Source organism: Schistocerca americana, chromosome X, assembly GCF_021461395.2.
Source record: "Schistocerca americana isolate TAMUIC-IGC-003095 chromosome X, iqSchAmer2.1, whole genome shotgun sequence".
In the NCBI taxonomy this organism is placed as follows: domain Eukaryota; kingdom Metazoa; phylum Arthropoda; class Insecta; order Orthoptera; family Acrididae; genus Schistocerca; species Schistocerca americana.
Genome location: NC_060130.1, coordinates 712,192,639 through 712,209,874, shown reverse-complemented (window position 1 = coordinate 712,209,874; position 17,236 = coordinate 712,192,639). Strand labels below are relative to the sequence as shown.

At 38.5% G+C, this 17,236-nt stretch overlaps 1 protein-coding gene across 1 annotated transcript in view; it reads right to left on the bottom strand.

The window, feature by feature from the left end:
- Positions 1-9,341: 9,341 nt before the first annotated feature.
- LOC124556560 (acetyl-CoA acetyltransferase, cytosolic-like) overlaps positions 9,342-17,236 on the bottom strand; it is a 63,710-nt gene continuing 55,815 nt past the window's right edge. The window contains exons 8-9 of the mRNA XM_047130516.1: positions 13,047-13,187; positions 9,342-10,268 (exon numbers count right to left, since the gene is read on the bottom strand). Coding sequence (XP_046986472.1) covers positions 13,069-13,187 — 119 coding nt within the window. The 3' untranslated portion in view covers positions 9,342-10,268; positions 13,047-13,068. The remainder of the gene's footprint in view (positions 10,269-13,046; positions 13,188-17,236) is intronic.

Genomic DNA, 17,236 nt, shown 5'->3' with positions numbered 1-17,236 from the left:
AGTGAAGCCATTTAGAATTTTACTAAGTACTCTCACCGAGCGAGGTGGCGCAGTGGTTAGCACACTGGACTCGCATTCAGGAGGACGACGGTTCAATCCCACGTCCGGCCATCCTGATTTAGGTTTTCCGTGATTTCCCTAAATCGCTCCAGGCAAATGCCGGGATGGTTCCTTCGAAAGGGCATGGCCGATATCCTTCCCCATCCTTCCCTAATCCGATGAGACCGATGACCTTTGCTGTCTGGTCTCCTCCCCCAAACAACCCAACCATAAAGTACTCTCAGCTTATTGTGAAGTATTGTTTTGAAAAATTCAGTGCCAGACTGTGTAAATGTTACTGTGTAAAATACCTGCTTCACATGTGATGAAAAAAGGCAAATAAGTTGTACTCATTTGAAACTTAATTTAGCTTTGACTACTATCATGAACGAATTTTTGAAGTTAATTGAGCTCAGTGTTGCATAATTTTCCTTAAAAAGTAAAAATATATACTATTCCAAGTGAAGTGAAGAGTTAATTTTGTTTGAATTAGTCTTTGCTACTGAAGTAATCTTAGAGCTTGACTAGTGACACCATACTAGTTTATAGGTCCACATCATATTCTTCACATATTAAAAAGATAAATGGACTATTATTACTACTAAGGAAATCTGATATATTTCTATAAATGGGAGTATAAACAGTGAGATTGTGGTATTATTTATTTTAATTGTGGTATTTGTCAGTTAAGTCAGAAGCCCATCCTGCCCAATTTTAGTTCCACACTTCTTGCAGAAACATTTCAGTACTGATCCAAGTAAGAATATTGAGTGTAGCTCTTATTAGTGTGAGTTTGGTACCATTTTGCTTTCTGTGATTACTGGCATGTACATTACTGGTGACTACTACTACAGACAGTTCAGAGTGCCCTGTGTCAGTTTGTATTCTATGTGCTATTCAAAGGGAAATTTAGTGAAACTAACTTCAGTAATTAATATTAAATTTTCTTAAACATATATTTTCAAATTAATGTGCCTAATTGGGCTGGCAACTGTTCGATTTTTCATTCGTATATGAATTTTACTACTTTCATTAAACCTAAAGTTAAAGTGTGTTTAGTTTTTCTGTTAATTGCACTCTATTCAAAATTATAGTCCTATACCTTCATCCATTAGACACACGCGTGGTCAAAACTCAAAATCCTTCCAGAGGATAACATTAGCTTATGTCACAGCAGGTTAGTGTTATATGCCAATTGCATTTCACTCCAACACACCATTGGTGAGAAATTGCAAATGTTCTGAACAGATCTCATATGTCTAGCTGGTAGGAACATGTACTGCAAGAATAACTGTCAGTGACGGAACACAGCCCTTCTGATTTGTCATTTTAACAGAATGTAGTCATGATTGTATTCTCAGGTGGGATGTCTTGTGGGCATACAGGCAATCATAGACTGTGGAAGATCAGAGCTCCAGACTGACAAAGCTATTTCAACAAGCACACATAACAAAGATTGCTCTGAGTGGTTGTCTGTCATTGAAGGCGACGTTATTCTGCCATCAAGGAGACCAGTCCCAGTCATCAGCTGAGATGCATATTTAAACTGTGAATCTTGTGTCAATTGCAGAATGCTTCAGGCTCACAAAAGAAATCTACATGCCAGCAATGATCGTAAGCATTGTAGGTGTTGAAGAAGATATTTGGATCTCTAATTGTCACAATCACAAACGAGTCCAGGAAAGGCATCTTAATAAAGAATCATGCTCCGCTACCTCTATAAACAATGCAGGTGAGGAAGCTACTGCAAACAGGATCTGGACTGACTGAGGAGCAACACCAACAAGTAATAGCCATTCTGCATCAGTTTTTGGATGCTACCTGGAGTGGAGAAAAGACAGACCAAGTAGCCTACAATAAAACATCATATCAACAGTGGGAATGATCCACCAATCAGCTAGCACTCATGTAGTGTGTCACTAGCCGAGGAAGTCGAGAAGATGCTGCAGAATGATACCATTGAACCTTCAGAGTGTCCTTGGTCCTCTCCGATGGTCCTTGCAAAGAAAAAGAACAGCACATGGCATTCCTGCATAAACTACTGATGACTGAATAAAATCACAAAGAAAGGTGTCTCTCCATTGCTTCACATTAATCACACACTGGACCGTGTAAAGAAGCAAAGAATTTCTCAACTATGGACATTTGAACAGGCTTCTGGCAAATCAAGGCCGGCCAAGAAAAGACTGCCTTCATAACTTCTGATGGTCTCTCTGAATTCAAAGTTAAGCTGTTTGGCTTATGTAATACTCCAGCCACCTTTGAGCTTACAGTGGACAACCTACATTGTTGCCTTAAACGGGTGATGTGTCTTTCCTATCTGGATGACATTTTTGTTTTTGCAGACAAATCTGAAGAACATCTAAGCCAAATGACGACAGTGTTGAAATGTATTTAGAATTTAGATCTCAGGCTGAATCCAAAAAATTACCTTTCACCACCCAAGAAATGAAAATCTTTGGGCACATAGTAAATGGTGATGGAGTCTGTCACGAGCCAGAGAAAATAAGAGCAGTCACAGGTATTCTGACTCCTCAGCACATTCATGATGTGAAAAATTTTCTCAAAATGTGCTTTTACAACCATTGCAAGGACTACTTACTGCACAGTTTTACTTGGCCTCTGACCTGAGGATGCTGGGAGCGGAAGCTTGTGATTGGCTTGTAGTACATTGGATGCAGAGACAAGCCCTGCCTCCTTTTTCCAGTCCACAGCTCGTGGTCTAGTGGTTAGCATTGCTACCTATGGATCACAGTGTCCTGGATTCAATTCCTGACTGGACCAGGGCTTGTCTTTGCGTGGGGACTGGGTTTTTGTGTTGCCCTCATCATCTCATTATCTTTCAGGAAAACGGCAAGACTAGGCAGTGAAAGATTTGGGAATTTGTATGGGCACAAACAACCGCATTGTTGAGTACCCCCACAAACCAAATATCATCATCATCATCATCATCATCATCATCATCATCATCATCATCATCCTTTTTCCAGAACAGTGAGCTTTTAGTGTATTAAAGAAATGAACATGTAATGGCTTAATGCATTGCAGAAGTGACACGAAAATTTTGGCGAATCACTATAAGGACCAGGTATAGCCTCTTCATTCATGTTTGTAAATAAGGTTAACAATCACTACACACAACAACACACACAGATTGACACTATATTCACCATGGCCACTTACTGTTGAGGCGCACCATACTGTCACCTAGGTAAGGTTGGCAATGAACATGAACATAAACATTCCAGACCAGTGCAAGTCAATCAACTTCTACTAATCACAGAGGAGCCAAGTAGAAGTGTGCAATGAGTACTGCAGGGAACCACCAAATTTTCTTGGAATAAGATGCAAGAAAGATATGTCCTTGTCCTTAAGGATGTGCTAACATCTCCAGTTCTAGCATTGTATGACAAAAAAGCTTAGACTGAATTTCACACTAACACTAGTGGTTTTGGCATAGGGGTAGTTCTAGTAAAAATTCAAGAAGGTTCAGGATATGTGGTAGGCTTTGTTTCCAGAGTACTCTCCAAGTCGGAGAAGAACTACTATACAACCCAAAGAAAAAATGCCTTGCAACACTTGGGCCATCAACAAGCTCTGATCATATTTATTTGGCAAACCATTCAGTGCTGTGAGATGACTATTCTCTGCACTGGCTGACTAGCCTGAAGGATCTGCTGGGTTGACTTGTGAATGGGACACAATGGTATATGAAAATGGTCACAAACACAAGTACGCTGACTGCCTTTCATGCAAACCTTTGGCAGAACACAGCAGTGTGGATGAAATCTTGGGCATTGTTGCATTAAATGTTACTGCTGAATAGAGATAAGATCCATCATTGATGAAAACCATAGAAGCCTTGGAGAAAGAGAAACCAACCAAAGGAGGATTTCAATCAATAAACAGAACATTATATAAGAGGAACTATGATCTGATGGGTGGAAATGGTTGCTCATCATCCCAATTCATCTACGGCCAGTGCTCCTGAAGTATTTCCACAAAGCTCCAGTATCAAGGCACTTGGTATTCATGAAGAGACGAGACTAAATCAGATACCACTGACCAAGTCTTTACCAATCTATTGGACACTATGTGAGCCACTGTAAATAATGCCACTGATGGAAGCACATGCTGCAATTACCTATGCAGCATCTGATACCAATTCTGCCTGCAGCACTGCCATTTCACTGAATTGGAATTGAGCTCTTCAGGTGGTTCCCAAAGTCAACAAGTAAGAATTGATGGATAATAGTCTGCAGTGACTGCCTCATCTGCTACACTGCCACTGAAGCTGTAATGACTGCCAAAGCTCTGGAAAGTGGCAAATTCTCTTGTAGGGGACACCGTTTTGATGCATGGATCACCCCCTGTGATGATCTCAGAGTGTGGAAATCTTATCCAGTCAACACTGTATCAAAGATAATCTCACCTTGAGACATCACTCACAGGATGACAACTGCCTAACATCCACAGACTAATGGCCTCACAGAACACTTTAAGAAGACGTTGGCAGATATTCTCTCAATGTACATTGATGTCAAACAGAAAGATTGGGATACAACACTGCCTGTTGTGACATTCATATGTAACACAGTGAAGCAAGGCACTACAGGTTTCAAATCATGATTTATTTTCTGTTCCATGACTGTGAGGCCTATATGATAATTGATACATTGTTCCCATTTCAATTGCATGACTCTCAGTATGACTACAGGAAACACGTCATCACCAGCACCAAAGAAGCAAGGTAGCTAGCTTGCACATGGACACTGGATGCCCAGGAGGAACACCAAGAGCTTGTAATAGCAAGCACCAGCCAATGAGAGATAGCCCGGGAAACTTGATATGGATTTTTACACCTGTGCAGAAAGTGGGACTACCAAAAAAGTTACTAAAGGGCTACCTTGGGACATATCACATCTATGTTGGAAGTCACAAATGAAATCAAGAATTATGACCCTTCATCAAGAAGACAAAAGTGCAAAGACATCATCTATGTCCTCTGTATAAAGCTGTACTACTGTTCAGAGTCACAAATCGGCAATGAGAGGTTCTATGAAAGTGCAGACCCATGTGATGGTTGGGAAGCTTTGACAGGAAGGGCTACCTTTTATGCTTCTCAAAGTCAGGGGGATGTAGCAACATGACTAGAACATGAGGATCCACCAGTGCCACCATACTGTGGACCATTGATTATTTCTAAATGTGGGGTGCTGTAACTGACTCCAATGAGAACTTCCGAAACAGTGGGTTGCTGTTTCTGCAGGTATAGATGCAATACTGCAAGCTGAGATGCGTGCAGTGTAACATAGGATAAGCATCACTGGCAAGCATGCTGTGAGTCACCACTTCAAATCTGATATACAGGGCTATTACAAATGATTGAAGCAATTTCATAAATTCACTGTAGCTCCATTCATTGACATATGGTCACGACACACAACAGATACGTAGAAAAACTCATAAAGTTTTGTTCGGCTGAAGCCGCACTTCAGGTTTCTGCCACCAGAGCGCTTGAGAGCGCAGTGAGACAAAATGGCGACAGGAGCCGAGAAAGCGTATGTCGTGCTTGAAATGCACTCACATCAGTTAGTCATAACAGTGCAACGACACTTCAGGACGAAGTTCAACAAAGATCCACCAACTGCTAACTCCATTCGGTGATGGTATGCGCAGTTTAAAGCTTCTGGATGCCTCTGTAAGGGGAAATCAACGGGTCGGCCTGCAGTGAGTGAAGAAACAGTTGAACGAGTGCGGGCAAGTTTCACGCGTAGCCCGCGGAAGTCGACGAATAAAGCAAGCCGGGAGCTAAACGTACCACAGCCAATGGTTTGGAAAATCTTACGGAAAAGGCTAAAGCAGAAGCCTTACCATTTACAATTGCTACAAGCTCTGACACCCGATGACAAAGTCAAACGCTTTGAACTTTCGGCGCGGTTGCAACAGCTCATGGAAGAGGATGCGTTTAGTGCGAAACTTGTTTTCAGTGATGAAGCAACATTTTTTTCTTAATGGTGAAGTGAACGGACACAATGTGCGAATCTGGGCGGTAGAGAATCCTCACGCATTTGTGCAGCAAATTCGCAGTTCACGAAAAGTTAACGTGTTTTGTGCAATCTCACGGTTTAAAGTTTACGGCCCCTTTTTCTTCTGCGAAAAAAACGTTACAGGACACGTGTATCTGGACATGCTGGAAAATTGGCTCATGTCACAACTGGAGACCGACTGCGCCAACTTCATCTTTCAACAGGATGGTGCGCCACCGCACTTCCATCATGATGTTCAGCATTTCTTAAACAGGAGATTGGAAAACCGATGGATCATGATCAGCAATTCATGTCATGGCCTCCACGCTCTCCCGACTTAACCCCATGCGATTTCTTTCTGTGGGCTTATGTGAAAGATTCAGTGTTTAAACCTCCTCTACCAAGATACGTGCCAGAACTGCGAGCTCGCATCAACGATGATTTCGAACTCATTGATGGGGACATGCTGCGCCGAGTGTGGGAGGAACTTGATTATCGGCTTGATGTCTGCTGAATCACTAAAGGGGCACATATCGAACATTTGTGAATGCCTAAAAAAACTTTTTGAGTTTTTGTATGTGTGTGCAAAGCATTGTGAAAATATCTCAAATAATAAAATTATTATAGAGCTGTGAAATCGCTTCAATCATTTGTAATAACCCTGTACATGGTATAGGTACATAGTATTTATAATTTCTGGAAGGTTCTTGAAATATCTTATGTTTGTATATTGTGGAATATTTGATGTTTGTATAAATACCTGCACGGTCTGTCCAGGCCCCACATGAACACTGTTTTCACACCAGAACAGTTGCCATAATTGGTAAATCACTTGTGATAATTTAATGAATGTCTGGCCTGTCTCTGCATGCCATTTCAGCTGTGGATCCAAATTAATTCACCCATGTCTGACAGAGTGAGACTCATTTATTTTTTACTCAGATTAGAAAGGAAAAGCATGCAGTCTCAGTTTTGCTTTTATTTAATATTAATTTGTTTTTGTGTAGCCACCTTGTAGACTTATCAACCATTGTGTTTTCCATTCACCTCATCTATATTGGAATCATCATTACAAGGGTTGACCACCAGAGATCTCACAGAGCTTATGTTGGACAGACTAGCCCTGAAGTGATAGAACAAAGAAGAGAGTTTAGTGTTCCTTAAGTAGATGCATAATTTCTCTTTCATGCGATGTTCTATGACTCTATGACTGTAGATATTATGGGAACGGGAGATACTAGCCTGTAACTGTCAATATTGTTTTTATCTCCATTTTTAAGAATTGGGAAGACTGTGTATTTTGAGATATCAGGGAATTTTCTGGTTTGAAACATGCAGTTTGTAAAGCAAGCCAGAGGAGTCACTAAAATATCAATGATGTGGTTTAGGATGAAGTCTGAGAAGCCATATATAGCTATTCTGTGTGAGTTACCTAGTTTAGATACAACTTGGTACTCAATCTGGCAATTAACATGAGTCAACCTGGAAGTAACATGTATCAGACCAGCTATATTGTCTACACTATCTCCAGAATTTAATTTCATCTGTTTCTGGGGTTGCAGGTTTCTCATGACTTGCACAGTTTATAAACTCTTTGCTACTTGTGTTTCCTCCCTGCCTTTTTATGTTGTTCTGTATATCTGTTTCAGAAGAGGATTGCCAGCTTTTGTCATGGTGTACAAGTAAAAAAAAAAAAAATTAAAAAAATAAAAAAAAATCTCTAAGTTGCTTCAGATATGGAATGAACCAGTGTAGTTTCTTCTGTTTGGTGCACAATCAGTTTTGACTCTTTCAGTTATTTGAGCACAACATCCATTTACTAAGTTACTGTATCAACAAAAACAGTACTGTCATAGTTATTCTAGCATATGTCTTGTCTTGTTGGATGTTCATTAGTACAATACAAATTGGAAGCACTGACTGCAGTTTGCATCTTACACATAATGTCAATATTAATGTCTGGAATAAACAAAAGCTTAAAGTTGCCATATTTCATCTCCAGGTAATTAGTGAGATTCTCAACATGTTCAGTAAACTCAGTAACATCAGAGTATGAGTTATGTTAGAAAGAGACATGTATTAACTTAATACTTGAAAATTATACCACTGCAATTTCAAAAACTTCCTCCTGAGAAAACATATTAACATTTTGTGTGTCGTAGCTAATGTTAAACACTTTATTTACAAAGATAGCTACTCCTCCTTGGCTAACTTTAGTCCTAAAGGAAGTACTTACTAGCACATATCCTTCAGGAAAGTACAAGGCAGATTCAGTGTGGGTTAGCCTATGTTACTTTGTACAGAAGGTATGACAGGGGTTTGTACTTAAGAATACATTTATCTGTTAATTTTGTTTCTGACTGACTGCACATAGAAAGTGGAAGATTATAAACTTACTGTTACCAGTTAACAGTTGGAGAGGCATAGAACTGTTAGGCTCTTTGCATTTATTATAGTCACTAACTCCCTACTCAATTGGTTTTAATACCTGATTTCACCTAGTTATACCATTTTTCCAAATTCTAGTAGGCACAGTAGGTCTGCTACTCACCTTCAGATTAGTTGTACTCATCCTTGCGTGCATTGGTCTTTTGAAGTACATCTGGCCTACACATAAAAGGACTGACTAGTTGGGAGCTGCTGGTGTTTCAAAAAGTCTCTCATTCCTCACTTGGTTCTTCTACTAGAGGTTCTTGGTTCTTGTCCTTGAGGGGCGTGGCATGTGTAATTTTCCGTTGTTTCTTTAGTTTCATATAAACGATTTTCAAGACCTTTGCAGTTTTGAAGTCCTACTCCAGTCTGCAATATTTTTAGGCTTAACTTTATGATATTTATATTAATCACAACTGTTTTGAGTCTTGATGAAGGATCTTTGTGAGAAGGCTTCATTTACATTCTCTGACAGCAACTTTACAATACACCATCATAATCAATTTACAATGTTTGATGCTGATGCTGAATTGTGCTATCCTGGATTCAAGTGTAGGATATCGTTGGTTGAAAGTGCTAATATCCTTCATTTTTTGGCTCCTTTGCAAACCAAAGTATGTGATTCATTGTTTTAAATTTATTACATTATATTGTTGACAATGAGGTATATTTGTCCTGGTAAATATTGAAAATTTTTGATCAATTGTAACAAACTACTAGGAAACAAGCACAGTTAAACTGGAGATTTGAACTGGGCCATGAAACTTTGTCAGATGGCTCTGTTGACTGAATATCTCGCACAACAATAAAATGTGTGAATTCAAGGCTCAGTCAAACACAAAGTTTTAATCATAATTTTTATTCAGCAGCATATGAGCGCACATTTCTACAAAATAGGGTTGATGCCTACCATGGGAAATAAACTTTATAAAAAACAAAAAAAATAAAAGAATAATATTCACAAGAACATTAGACAGGTGTCACAATGATAGACTTATATACTACTGCTGAAGAGCAAGTCTACAAATCTTGCTAACCTCTCTATCATCTAATTAAAAATTTATTAATTTGAAGAATAAAATTCAATTTCTGTTCACTCTGCTCTACTAGTGATATTCTTTGGATTTCTAAGCAAACCATATAATTATTTGAGATCAAATACAAATTTTGTAATGACCTATTACAGTAATAATGTATGTAATGGCACTTTTGTTTATTGTTTGACTTTGTTCACAATAATAAATTATTGAAGTCTCCAGATGATAATTATTCTTTGAAAAAAGAATCTGTTAAGTCACACACACTCCTAATATATATTTTCAAATCTTTTGTTAGAAGCATAGTTTCTCAGTTTTTATTTTGACAAAACAACCAATTCTTCAGTGTACTTTAGTTTTACTTTATTTATTACCAGAAAAATTTTGCATATAGTTGTTTTATAGATGATTAATTTGGATATAACAATTTTTTTGTATGATGGAACAAGTCATTCATTTTATGTAAAGCACACAAAGAACATTTATTATTAAATCACCATGCAGTTTTGCAATTTAAATCTGAAGCACAATTTTTGAAAATAAGTCCAATTCCAGGAAAAAAGGAAATGCTCACTTATATTGAACAATTCTCCCAGGATTTGACAGTATTGTACAGACACTTCATACCATGTTAGGTAGCATGGTGAGTAAAATAAACTAACCTAACCTGCTACATAATTCATATGAAGTTAATGAGTTGTTTGCAGTATCAAAACAATGGTGGTGTATAATCCTGAAACAAATATAGAAAATTATTAAAATGTTTAGTTCTTTTGAAATATGTATGCACTGTTACAAATAAAGAAATCATAATGTGGTTTACATTTAAATTTTACAATTATGTAACAAAGGAAGGAAAAATCTTCTTCTGTGAACATTTTGGTATTTTCCAGTATTAATTGAATGAGATCATCATTACAAAAGACTCAAAGTTTTTTTCTTAAGTTAATAATCCATTTTAATAGCATTTAGTTCATACACTGAACAGAAAAAAAGATCATAACATCAAGGAGGAGTTGTGTGGCATAAAAAGAAGTTGGTAGGCATGTTACTACATCTGAAAGATGATGTCTATTAAAATTTTGTGCCACTCACCATAAGAGCAGCATTAATAGTACCACTATGATGATGCAAATCAGGTTTGCTTTAAGTACATGCTGTAAGAGTTGTGAGAATGAGTTATCTTTGAGGCTGGACATGATGAGTTGATGTTTATCAAGGGTGCCTTTAAGGTGACAAAGACACTCTTATCAACAACTCACTGATTTTGAAGGAGATCATGTAATGTTGAGGAGCTGTATGTTCCTTCTGCAATATTGCAGAAAGACTTGGCAGGAACGTAGCCACTGTACAAGATTGCTGGCAGCAGTGGTCCCAAGGCTGTCCAGTCACAAGAGTACTGGGTTCCATCATGTTTGGCATATGGCTTGGTGCAACATACTGCATCTGCAGCAGCAATTTGAGCAGCAGTTGGCACCACAGTGACAGAATGATCTGTTACAAACCTCAAGGACAGCTCAGAGCCAGGTGCCCTGTAGAATGCATTCCATCGACTCCAAACTATCACCATTTGCGACTTCAGAGGTGTCGAGCAAGAGCTCATTGGAGGGAAGGGCGGAGGTATGTTGTGCTTTCTGATAAAAGCTGGTTCTGTCACGGTATCAGTGACGGCCATGTGTTGGTTAGGAGGAGGCCAGTTGACTGCAACCAATCTGTCTGCATGCTGGACACACTGGACCTACACCTGAAGTTATGGTCTGGGGTGCAATTTCGTATGACATCAGGAGCAGTCTTGTGGTTATCCCATGCACCCTGACTGCAACACCATATACTAGTCTGGTTATTTGACCTGTCATGCTGCCATTCATGAACAACATTCCATAGGATGTTTTCCAACAGGATAATGGTCACCCACATATCAGTGTTGTAACCCAATGTGCTCTACAGTGTGTTGACATGTTGCCTTGGCCTGCTCGATTACCTGATCTGTCTCCAGTTGAGCACATATGGGGTGTCATTGGGCGACAGCTCCAGTGTCATCCACAACCAGCATTAACTGTCCCTGCATTGACTGACCAAGTGCAATGTTCATGGAACTCCAGCCCACAAACTGATATCCGGAACTTGTATTACACAATGCGTGCACATTTGTATGCTTGCATTCAACATTCTGGTGGTTAAACATGTTATTAATGTACCAGAATTTCACATTTACAATGACTTACCTCACTCTTACATTAACATGAAACCTTGCAATGCTAATCGCAGGAAGGGTATTTGGTCACCGACTGTCGCTAACATAGCCAAATCCCTTATAACAATTCTGACCCCATAGAGAAACAGAAAAAGGTGAAGAAGAAGAAATTACAACAGAATGATATAATATACTCTTACCACACTACATATCTGCCCATAACCTTCCTAATCTCTCAGATTTCCATACCTTCCTCTGAAAGCACCAAACAAAACAGCATGGAGATAGTATTTCTGGCTTCACTAGACTCTAAATCCAAATAATTAAGTGAGTGATTTATATTTACTCATTGTCTCATTCATCTACACATTTTTTCTTTCAAGTGTTTATTAATATTACATATAGTGTTCACTGTAGAGCCTCTTGTAGACAGCTGTTTAAACAGTTGGACGTACTGACAACAGACTTTTAATGCATTTACTCCCTTATGAGATGTGTTGACAACACTCACAGTTCAAAAACCTACAGTAACATTTATACACATAATACTAGAATGAGACATAACTGATATATACCCATCACTTGGCCTGAGTGTGGCATAAAAAAGAGTAAGGTATTGAGCCATAACAATCTTCAACCACCTACACAGTGATGTAAATAATGTAATAGATAATACAATTAACTTGAAACATAAACTGAAGTCATATGTGCCTGACAGTTCCTCCTGCCCCGTAGATGAATTTCTGAATGTGTACTGATATGATGTGTGATTTCTTTTTTTTTTTTTTTTTTTTTTTTTTTTTTTTTTTTAAAGAAAGAGGGAGGGATAGATGGGTGGGTCAGGGGGTGGGGGGTGAGTGGGTGGATGCATCAAACATAGTTAAGTATAAATCCCTATGCATAAAAAAGTGGCTTTAAGACCATAACATAAATGGTCAGTGTGTTGCCATATTTTTCACTGAGAAAGTGCATTATAATTGAAGAACCGACTTGTCTCAAATATAGGAAGACACCCAACTATGATACATGTAACATGAAAATAACTAAACTAAGCTAACCTGAACTAGTAACACATGCCAGTTAGGAATCATTCAAACTCATTTTGTACAAACAAAATTGTTTACACTGAAATCTGAAACTGGAAACAGTGATTATTAATCAGACTGAAAAATAATCACGAAAAGTATATTTGTAATGACTGAGAATGAAACATCTACAGCAGATGTAAAAGAATTATGGTAGATATCAGTTAAGTGATGAGACCATTATGGGAAGAAAGAAAAATAACACAACTTAAAAGTATAATGGTTGTCTTACCTTCTTCTTATTTTGTGCAACCTTAACATATTTCAATACAAATTGCTATACCCATTCCACCTCCTATACAGATAGCTGCAACACCTCGTTTGCCTCCTGTCCTTTGCAAGGCATAAATCAATGTTGCTATTATCCGAGCTCCTGAAATGTGAAGACATCAATAGAAAATACATCATAATCAGTTCCTTTGAAATAATGAGGCTAAAAATGCAAGTATGGTGACAATGTCAGTGTAAATAAACTATTACCATATTTAAGTTGTGTTAGTGCATAAAAACACTGCAAAAATTCTGCAGACATTATTTTCTTATTGGTAGGATAGGTGGTGTGACATTAAAGTATACCATGTTGTTGTTGTTGTTGTTGTTGTGGTCTTCAGTCCTGAGACTGGTTTGATGCAGCTCTCCATGCTACTCTATCCTGTGCAAGCTTTTTCATCTCCCAGTACCTACTGCAACCTACATCCTTCTGAATCTGCTTAGTGTATTCATCTCTTGGTCTCCCTCTACGATTTTTACCCTCCATGCTGCCCTCCAATACTAAATTGGTGATCCCTTGATGCCTCAGAACATGTCCTGCCAACCGATCCCTTCTTCTGGTCAAGTTGTGCCACAAAATTCTCTTCTCCCCAATCCTATTCAATACTTCCTCATTAGTTATGTGATCTACCCATCTAATCTTCAGCATTCTTCTGTAGCACCACATTTCGAAAGCTTCTATTCTCTTCTTGTCCAAACTATTTATCGTCCATGTTTCACTTCCATACATGGCTACACTCCATACGAATACTTTCAGAAATGACTTCCTGACACTTAAATCAATACTGGATGTTAACAAATTTCTCTTCTTCAGAAACGCTTTCCTTGCCATTGCCAGCCTACATTTTATATCCTCTCTACTTCGACCATCATCAGTTATTTTGCTCCCCAAATAGCAAAACTCCTTTACTACTTTAAGTGCCTCATTTCCTAATCTAATTCCCTCAGCATCACCCGACTTAATTAGACTACATTCCATTATCCTTGTTTTGCTTTTGTTGATGTTCATCTTATATCCTCCTTTCAAGACACTGTCCATTCCATTCAACTGCTCTTCCAAGTCCTTTGCTGTCTCTGACAGAATTACAATGTCATCGGCGAACCTCAAAGTTTTTATTTCTTCTCCATGAATTTTAATACCTACTCCTAATTTTTCTTTTGTTTCCTTTACTGCTTGCTCAATATACAGATTGAACAACATCGGGGAGAGGCTACAACCCTGTCTTAGTCCCTTCCCAACCACTGCTTCCCTTTCATGTCCCTCGACTCTTATAACTGCCATCTGGTTTCTGTACAAATTGTAAATAGCCTTTCGCTCCCTGTATTTTACCCCTGCCACCTTTAGAATTTGAAAGAGAGTATTCCAGTCAACATTGTCAAAAGCTTTCTCTAAGTCTACAAATGCTAGAAACGTAGGTTTGCCTTTCCTTAATCTTTCTTCTAAGATAAGTCGTAAGGTCAGTATTGCCTCACGTGTTCCAGTGTTTCTATGGAATCCAAACTGATCTTCCCCGAGGTTGGCTTCTACTAGTTTTTCCATTCGTCTGTAAAGAATTCGTGTTAGTATTTTGCAGCTGTGACTTATTAAGCTGATAGTTCGGTAATTTTCACATCTGTCAACACCTGCTTTCTTTGGGATTGGAATTATTATATTCTTCTTGAAGTCTGAGGGTATTTCGCCTGTTTCATACATCTTGCTCACCAGATGGTAGAGTTTTGTCAGGACTGGCTCTCCCACGGCCGTCAGTAGTTCCAATGGAATATTGTCTACTCCGGGGGCCTTGTTTCGACTCAGGTCTTTCAGTGCTTTGTCAAACTCTTCACGCAGTATCATATCTCCCATTTCATCTTCATCTACATCCTCTTCCATTTCCATAATATTGTCCTCAAGTACATCGCCCTTGTATAGACCCTCTATATACTCCTTCCACCTTTCTGCTTTCCCTTCTTTGCTTAGAACTGGGTTTCCATCTGAGCTCTTGATATTCATACAAGTCGTTCTCTTATCTCCAAAGGTCTCTTTAATTTTCCTGTAGGCGGTATCTATCTTACCCCTAGTGAGATAGGCCTCTACATCCTTACATTTGTCCTCTAGCCATCCCTGCTTAGCCATTTTGCACTTCCTGTCGATCTCATTTTTGAGACGTTTGTATTCCTTTTTGCCTGTTTCACTTACTGCATTTTTATATTTTCTCCTTTCATCAATTAAATTCAGTATTTCTTCTGTTACCCAAGGATTTCTACTAGCCCTCGTCTTTTTACCTACTTGATCCTCTGCTGCCTTCACTATTTCATCCCTCAAAGCTGCCCATTCTTCTTCTACTGTATTTATTTCCCCCATTCCTGTCAATTGCTCCCTTATGCTCTCCCTGAATCTCTGTACAACCTCTGGTTCTTTTAGTTTATCCAGGTCCCATCTCCTTAAATTCCCACCTTTTTGAATTGTTTTCATTGTTGGCCATCATACTTTCAATCATCACAGTTTTTTCATCAGACTGTTTTAACAAAACACTCAACAGTGGCATTAAATTATTAGCTATTTTACAATGTTTCTAAAAGCTTCTTTTTCTTGATAATTAAAATATCTATTGATTCATAACTAAGGTGTCTTGCACATCCATGCTAAAACTTCCTAACAGATTAGAAGTGTGTAACAGACTGAGACTCAAACCGAGACTCTTGCCTTTTGTGACTCTTGCTGTTACTGACTGAGATATTTCAGCAAGATTCTTGAACTGCCTCCACAGCTTCAATTTTGCCAGTACCATACCTCTCTTCTACTTTCCGAAGTTCACACAAGATCTCCTGTGTATCAGTGTTTTACACTAGCACACACATAATTACAACATGTAAGAACCAAACTTGAAATATCCTGCAGCCTAAGGATAAACCATTTCTCCCTAATATCATTTCTCTCAGATCAGTAAGTCCAGTAAAGTGTGCAGAAGTGCATCTGTGAACTTTGGAATGTAGAACTGAGGTACTGGCAGTTGTGTGGCTAAGTAGTTTAGCAGCTGGTGTGGAGCTTTAACTGACCACCACCACCACCACCACCACCACCACCATCACCCACACAAAAACATCAAATATTTTTTTATGGGCAAAGGAATACTTTGATACAACTGGTTAAGTAAGCAAAATATAATGTTAACTATTTTGTAAACAGTTTTTATGAGTAGAAACACATAAGTAAAATGAATTTTTAAAGTAACACAGTTGAATTGATTGTTAATGAAGCAGTACACAACCAAAGAGTTTCATAGTGACAGGTAACTTAAACATGTTGCTTAGAATCTCTTCTAACTTTTGCTGCTGCAAATTTTGAAACTGCATCACCAAAATTGGTATCTTTAGCTACACTATTTTTGAAACCACAAAACTGCCAAACTAGAGTGTCATACTTGACTCATAGTGGACCAAAGATAATTCTTCACTAGTTTGAGTTTTGGAAAACTTCTCTCGCAGGTTGCCACCAAAGCAGACAAAGTTAAGAGAAATATTAACACCAAAGTGAGGTTTGACCAGATTTGGAAACTGCATCTGTAACCATGAAGTGTAAGAATCATAAAAATGTCTTTGGAACTTTGGCAGCTTGCAGAAATCGTATTAGATATGGAATTTCTACAAGGGTATCATCTTCAGAAATCTCATCACAATTATTAATTAAACATTCACTTCTGAGGTTGCTGATCTCTAAAACAGCAAGTCCATCTCATATACAGTCCATGGTTTCACACTGTATAACAATTTACCAAATTGTAAAATTAATTTAGTAATTGACAAGCTTTGTTAACAATGCCTGCTGTACAAAAAAATATATGTCAAAGGAAGATCACTGACATCACTGTCTCAAGTGTGGTATGAGAATAATTGAGAATGATTTTTGTTTACATGCTATCTCTATGGTAAAGTATGTGTCTGCATGCAATAGGGTCTGCCCAGTCCACAAGCTCTCTAATTGTCCAACCCTCCCATAAGTGTCAGAGGAAAAAAATCACAACTTGTGCTGGACTGGGTCTGGGACTCAGACCTAGATCCTTGTGGCCAATTCTCTTACCAACTAAGTGATCCAAAAACTACTAATAACCTGCCTTCACAACTTATGTTCCACCAGTACCCAGAAGCATAGCTAGAGGGGTACTAGGGATGCAT